We start from the raw sequence: 7,500 nt of genomic DNA on the forward strand, positions 1-7,500 counted from the left end.
ACTTCATATTATTTTTTTTAATTAATATTCTTATCTTTGAAATAATAATATCATTCAAATAAGGAAAGAAATATTTGACAAAGGTTAACAAATGAATTAGAAAAGGAAAAAAATGAAAAATAAATAGTAATATTTGACCAAAAAAAATGAAGAAGATTTTTTTTTAAAAAAAAGGCGAGACAAATTAATTAAAATAAGGAAAAAAAGAAATTAAAACAAGAAAAAAAGAAAAGAAAAAAATAAAAATAAATAAAAAAGAAGAAATAAAATTTGGAGTTCAGAACCCACTATTAGACTATACCGATGGTGAATAGATGGGAAATTGTGCATAACCAAAATGACGTCGAAAGCCCAAACCCATTATAACATGTGAAATCATCAATTATTCCATTTGCTTCAACACCAATCGATACTAGAGGGAGGAGAAAGAGATCTCTCCATTCAACTCCAAAACTCAAAATTGTCAGATCCAAATAGTAAAGACAATGTCGACCTTTTCCGGAGATGAAACTGCTCCCTTCTTCGGCTTCCTTGGCGCCGCTGCTGCCCTTGTCTTCTCTTGTAAGTTTCTCCAACGCTATCCCCAGATCTGCCTCGATCAACTTTACATCATGATTTCATTTTGCATGTCCAAACAGACCCTTAGATGAACAGTAACGAAAAATTACATCATTTTATTAAACCTTTACCCGTAGTGACCACCTAAGGCAATGCGATTTTGTATCTATAAGCTTTAAATTTTGGATCCGCCTTTGCAGTGGACATACGAGCACATCTTATGTTTATTTGCGATTGATCACAAATCTAATTTTTCGAATCGAATGATATTCGTAGTTTGATTTTTTTTTTTATATATATTTTTTTGAAAATCAAGTAACGTTAATTTCGTCAGTAATTGCAGTGGTACTCTGCCTCCGCTAGATTGAATTTCGTCTTCGGGTGAACTATTTTAGTTGGAATTGTTTGAAGAATGTTAGCAAAGCTGCTGGTTATTTGCATCCACCGGCCTGAAATTAATTCTCGATCAGCACCTGATCATATTTATTCTTTATGCTAATGCTAAGTATGCTTATTTATTGCTAGTAATTCAATTTTTGTCTTGAATTATATGTGTAGCTGAATAGTATTGAAAAATTTGATTATTTTATTAAACCTTTTCCCGTTATGACTACTTAAGACAATGAGATTTTGCATCTATAAGCGTTAAATGGTGGATCCACCTTTACTGGAGATACAAACACATCTTATGGGGATTCACACCAGCATATCTTATGCTTATTTGCAACAGATCACGAATCTATTTTATTTGGATGATTTGTAGGTATGGGGGCAGCTTATGGAACAGCGAAGAGTGGTGTTGGAGTGGCGTCAATGGGAGTGATGAGACCGGAGTTGGTGATGAAATCAATTGTGCCAGTGGTTATGGCTGGTGTATTAGGTATTTATGGCTTGATTATTGCTGTGATCATCAGTACCGGGATTAACCCCAAAACAAAGTCGTATTACCTATTTGATGGCTATGCTCATCTCTCATCTGGACTTGCTTGTGGTCTTGCTGGCCTTTCTGCTGGAATGGCTATTGGTATTGTTGGAGATGCTGGTGTTAGGTATTGATTTCCCCTTTTTTTCTTGGTTTTTTGTCCTTTTCTTCTTTGTGTGCTAGTGCCTGTTGAATTTGAATTGAATAGTTAGAATGTGAAAGATCTTATATGAAGAGCTCCTCCACGTTGATTTTTAATGCTATTCTATTAGAACAAATTGATAGATGGTCTTTGCATTGATCATCTTTTGGTATCATGGAGAGGATTTTTAGTTATCCAACCTTTTTTACAAAAAAAAAAGAAAAAAAAGATTCTTTTGATGTCATGGATGGGACAAACTTTCAGTTGTCGAACCTTTTATAAAAAAAGAAAATAAGAATTTTTTAGCAGTCGATCTAGAGTTCGACCGAGAGTGGATCTAGTAGAACGTAGTGTGTGGCATCTCGATAAAGATGCCTTGGTATATGTCTTCACAAGGTTATGGTTGTGAAAATTGCAGTCTAACATCTGTAGGTAACTTTTGGAGGTTAATAAAATAAAAAGGGTCAATTAGAGTACATAATTGCTTGGTCATTTAGTTAACATCTGTAGGTAACTTTTGGAGGTTACTAAAATAAAAAGGGTCAAATAGAGAACATGATTGCTTGGTCATTTAGTTAAGGTTCAATTTAGTTGTTCAGTTCACCATCTTAATTGCCTGATCCCCTTCTGTATACCGTAACAACTAAATTGAATCACACTGTACTGATAATCTATATCAAATGATAATTTTGAATAAGAAAGCTATCATTTTCTTATCTTTTTCACTTTTGATCACACTGCCTTTAAGGGAAAAAAATACTTGGGAGGATAAACTTTGCATTTCTTTGGAGGTGGTCTGAGGTGTTGACTTGCAGAGCAAACTGCTTAAGACGAAGGCGCATGTTCTGCAGTCAATGTAGTTGAAATATGGTATGGTGTATTTAACAGAATGGGCCCCTTTCATCCATTGCTCTTCCCTATGATTCCTTCTCTCAATATCTGTTAGCACTCGCCTATTCTTTATGCTTAGTTATTGTTCCTAACTTATGGTAACATCTATTACATATTAGAAAAAAAGCATACAATGACTTCTGGAGATCACCCAGTAAAACTGTTTAAATTCCCTGCCTTTTATTGTCGAGTATATATGGACTTTGCTAAAACTATGGATGACATATAAGGACCAAACAATCAATCTAATGACTGTTGCAGGCTAGATATTACTTTTTGCAGCTTAGGATTTATCCATTCTATTCACATTGGTTGGGATGTCTTATTTGTATTTCTCTTGTCAAGTTGATTGTAGCTTTATAAATGATTCCTATCTGCGTACTGAACACCAATCATTTTCTAGGGCTAATGCACAACAACCCAAGCTTTTTGTTGGGATGATCCTCATTCTCATTTTTGCTGAAGCCTTAGCTCTTTATGGGCTTATTGTTGGCATTATCTTGTCTTCTCGAGCTGGGCAGTCTAGAGCTGAGTGAGTTAACCCCATTCCTACCGCACTGTATGTGAGACTTTTAGAAGACCAAGGCTGCAAAAGCCTAAAGTTGAAAAGTATCTATTACGGGTATTGTTATTCATGACGCCACAACTGCCACTTTAATCCATTGGTGCTGTCCTGTTTGTAGAAGTAGGAGTCCAATTTTTTCTACTTAATAATAGCTTAAAGAGCTATGCAATTTGGTCAGTATTTATTGTGTGTTTTGTACTCATTATTTGTGAACAGTCCGAGGACTATTTCTTTTCTAAGATTCGTGCATGTCTGATCTTTTCATTTAGTATATCATATTTACTGTGCGGTTATGTGGTTGAGTTTGAGTATTTCTTTGATCAACAAAGTTATTTCTGTGGTGCTCATATTTTAAGTTGACATTCTGGATTATCTAAAGTAATTTTGAGCTGGACAAATTGATCAAGGCAGTCTTTTTTGGTCTGGCTACTAGTAAAACTTAAGAGAGAACTTCCTTAACTATATTTGGTTTTGTCCTCGAGTCAGATTTTTCGGAGTATAAGGTGGACCATCTCCAATCTGTTGCTATTAATTTGCTTTCTTTGCCTCTAAATATATTATTCTTCAGTTGGTCTGTTAGGATAGAAGACCGATATTTGACCAGTAACTCAATTCAGTCTACAACAACAAACCCAGTGTATTCCCACCTAGTGGGGGCTGGGGGTAAGATGTACGCAGTCCATACCTCTACCTCTAAAGAAGTAGAAAGGCTCTTTCCGATAGACCCCCGACTCAAGGCACGAGATACCACACAAACACATAGTAAAACACAGAAGCAGATTACATAATATAAATACGGCACCCATAAGTAATATAAAACAGAGGAAAGCACACAGATTCGTAATAAAACATGGAACACGGAACACGGAATCATAACAGGAATAAAACCCTCACCAAGTAATTCCCTACACTAGCGACCCAAACTGGCCCTAGTCCTCTGCCCTAATTCGTGTCCTCCAGACCTTCCTATCTAGGGTCATGTCCTCGGTGAGCTGTAATTGCTCCATGTCCCGCCTAATCACCTCACCCCAGTACTTCTTCGATCTACCCCTATCCCGCCTAAAACCATCCAACGCTAGCCTCTTACACTTACGGACCGGGGCATCCATGCCCCTCCTCTTCACGTGTCCGAACTATCTCAATCGGGCTTTCCGCATCTTGCACTCCACTAAAGTCACACCAACCTTCTCCCGGATAGTCTCATTCCGAACTCTATCCCCTCTAGTCAGCCCACACATCCAGCGCAACATCCGCATTTCTGCCACCTTCATTTTTTGGATGTGGGAGTTCTTAACTGGCCAACACTCCGCTTCATACAACAAGGCCGGACGGACTACCACCCTATAGAATTTGCCTTTAAGCTTAGGCGGCACCTTCTTATCACACAGCACCCCCGACGCGAGCTTCCACTTCATCCATCCCGCCCCAATACGGTGCGAGACATCCTCGTCAATCTCACCGTTACTCTGGATCATGGACCCAAGATACTTGAAATTATCCCTCTTACATACCTCCTGTGCTTCCACCTTCACTACTACCTCATTCTCCCGCCTCACGTCATTAAACTTGCATTCCACATACTCTGTCTTGCTTCTGCTCACCCTGAACCCTTTAGACTCAAGAGTTTGCCTCCACACCTCTAATTTGTCATTCACACCCCTTCGAGTCTCATCTATCAGAACTACATCGTCTGCAAAAAGCATACACCACGGCACCTCCCCTTGAATACGCCGCGTCAACACATCCATCACCAACGCAAACAAAAAGGGACTAAGAGTAGATCCCTGGTGCAATCCTGTCAGGACAGTGAAATGCTCTGAGTCTCCTCTCGCCGTCCTTACCTGGGTTTTCGCTCCATCATACATATCCTTAATTGCTCTGATATATGCCAGCGGTACTCCACTCACCTCCAAGCATCTCCAAAGCACCTCCCTAGGGACTTTGTCGTAAGCCTTCTCCAGGTCGATAAACACCATGTGCAGATCCTTCTTCCTTTCCCTATACTGTTCCACCAACCTCCGTACCAGGTGGATTGCTTCCGTCGTCGAGCGGCCGGGCATAAATCCGAACTGGTTTTTCGAAATAGATGTTATCCGTCTCAGCCTCACCTCGACCACTCTCTCCCAGATCTTCATAGAGTGACTCAACAACTTAATCCCCCTATAGTTATTGCAACTCTGAATGTCCCCCTTATTCTTATAGAGATGGATCATGATACTCCACCTCCAAGCCTCGAGCATCTTTGCCGTCCTGAAGATTTCATTAAACAATCCAGTCAACCACCTTACACCAGCCTCTCCAACGAACTTCCAAAACTCCACCGGTATCTCATCCGGCCCCGTCGCCCTATCCCTTCGCATCCTGCGAACAGCCTCCTCTGAGTGCTCCAGTTCCCCTAACACAATAGCTCTATCCCTTTCGTCATTCAAAAGCCTATGAAAGTACGACTGCCATCTATTCTTAATGTGGCCGTCCTCCACCAACACTCTACCGTCCTCCCCCTTAATGCACCTCACCTGATCGAGGTCACGACCCTTCCTCTCCCTAGCCTTAGCGGGTCTAAACAACTTTTTCTCCCCTCCTTTCCCCTGTAACCCTACATACAAGCTCTCAAAAGCGGCCGTCTTAGCTGCCGTGACTGCTGACTTAGCCTCCTTCCTCTCTAGCTTGTACTCTTTCCTGTTTACCCGCTTCTCCTCTTCGTCCTTACTCTCCACCAACTTAGCATACGCCCCTTTCTTGGTCCCCACTTTCTTTTCCACCTCTTCATTCCACCACCAATCCCCCCAATGGTGCCCGACCCGGCCCCTAGAAACACCCAACACCTCACTTGCATTCTCCCTGATGCACCTTGCCGCCCTGTCCCACATACTATCCACGTCCCCCCTACACTCCCACACTCCCATTCCCGCCAACCTCTTCCCTATCTCCCACGCATTCACTGGCGTCAGGCCGCCCCACTTAATTCTAGGTCTACCCTCCTTACTCCTCCTCTTTCTATTCTTCTTTATACCCAAATTCATAACCAAGAGCCTATGCTGGGTCGAAAGATTTTCACTCGGGATGACTTTACAATCCTTACACAGCGTTCTATCTCCTTTCCTAAGTAACAAAAAGTCAATCTGGGTCCTGACTATCGCGCTTCGAAAGGTGATCAGGTGCTCGTCCTTCTTTGGGAAGCCCGAGTTCACCACCACCAGCCCAAAGACCCTCGCAAACTCCAATAGGGTAGCCCCCTCTTCATTTCTCTCCCTAAAACCAAAACCACCATGCACATCACCAAAGCCTCCCGGTAACGCCCCGATGTGCCCGTTAAAATCCCCTGCTACAACAATCTTCTCCGAACTAGGCACGCCTCTCACCACCTCCTCCAAAGCCTCCCAAAACCGTATCTTCTCCTCCAACTCCGATCCCACTTGCGGCGCATAAGCACTACACACGTTCAGGGTAAACCCCCGAATGACCAACTTAATAGTCATCAACCTATCATTGATCCTCTTCATCTCTACTACCTGACCTCTAAGCTCTTCATCTACTAAGATGCCAACTCCATTCCTACGCCTCTCGCTCCCAGCGTACCACAGCTTGTAACCATCCACATCCCTAGCCTTAGACCCTACCCACTTGGTCCCTTGAACACACACAATGTTGATCCTCCTCTTCCTAAGAATCTTCACAAGCTTTATGGACTTACCCTGAAGGGTCCCTATAAAAGTGTTAATATATTTAATTGTGCACCTTCAATAATAATACTTGTGTGGGTGCACTGGTTTGGAACTCAAATGCTGATGCCCTTCTGGCCTGACGTCATGTGTTTGATTCTTGATGGACACTCTCGATTTTTTCATTTTACTTCTTTATATATTTAAATGCCACCAGCTAGGCAGCCACCTCATCTCACCCCACCCCTCCTTAATTAATATATACTGCTGGACGCTACTTGATGCTAATAGGTACACATCTCTTTCTTTCATTTTTTTTTTATTTTTTGATTCAAGTTTGGGTAATGTTAATTGCTTTTAATATTTACTTGTTGCTTGAAAGTTAGTGTGTAAATTTTTTTTTTCTTGCTTCTATTTAAGTTCATGGGATTTGATTAAAAATAAATAAATAATTATTTTTACTTATATTCTTGATGAATTTTTTATTTTATAGGAATTTGTTATTGATTCTTGTGAATTGAAATGGATAGATATTATTCTCCTCAACCAAATTCTAGTTTTAAAGACAATTCCCATCGCCTTAGCAAAAGAAAAAAAGGGCAAAAAAAGCTTCAAGGTCCATTATATTTAAGCACAAATTACAAATAAAGCGTGAGATTTAACAAAAAAAGGCATGAAGGAGAAACAATATATAAACATATGTCTAGTTCAAGACTAATAATATAAGCATGAATGACAAATATATGAACACAAAAATTAT

General features: G+C 40.5%; 1 protein-coding gene across 2 annotated transcripts; it reads left to right on the forward strand.

Annotated features, from left to right (window-relative positions):
• Nucleotides 1-276: 276 nt before the first annotated feature.
• LOC107845659 (V-type proton ATPase subunit c1) lies at nucleotides 277-3,380 on the forward strand. Of its 2 annotated transcripts, XR_001666931.2 has the most exons (4): nucleotides 418-561; nucleotides 1,322-1,607; nucleotides 2,371-2,492; nucleotides 2,917-3,059. XR_001666931.2 is itself a non-coding variant. In XM_016690089.2 (3 exons), the coding sequence occupies exons 1-3, from the start codon at nucleotides 486-488 to the stop codon at nucleotides 3,047-3,049; spliced, it is 495 nt and encodes a 164-aa protein (XP_016545575.2). In that variant the 5' UTR covers nucleotides 277-485; the 3' UTR covers nucleotides 3,050-3,380. The 2 variants fall into 2 exon arrangements, 1 of the variants encoding a protein (XP_016545575.2); XM_016690089.2 differs by lacking the exon at nucleotides 2,371-2,492 and having other exon boundaries at nucleotides 277-561; nucleotides 2,917-3,380.
• Nucleotides 3,381-7,500: the final 4,120 nt, after the last annotated feature.

Source organism: Capsicum annuum, chromosome 10, assembly GCF_002878395.1.
Source record: "Capsicum annuum cultivar UCD-10X-F1 chromosome 10, UCD10Xv1.1, whole genome shotgun sequence".
NCBI lineage: Eukaryota > Viridiplantae > Streptophyta > Magnoliopsida > Solanales > Solanaceae > Capsicum > Capsicum annuum.

Bases quoted from the DNA above. Each gene is read 5' to 3' on its own strand.
- LOC107845659 (XM_016690089.2), top strand. From the start codon at position 486: ATGTCGACCTTTTCCGGAGATGAAACTGCTCCCTTCTTCGGCTTCCTT. The intron at 562-1,321 runs GTAAGTTTCTCC...GATGATTTGTAG, and splicing joins TGCTGCCCTTGTCTTCTCTT to GTATGGGGGCAGCTTATGGA. The intron at 1,608-2,916 runs GTATTGATTTCC...ATCATTTTCTAG, and splicing joins GTTGGAGATGCTGGTGTTAG to GGCTAATGCACAACAACCCA.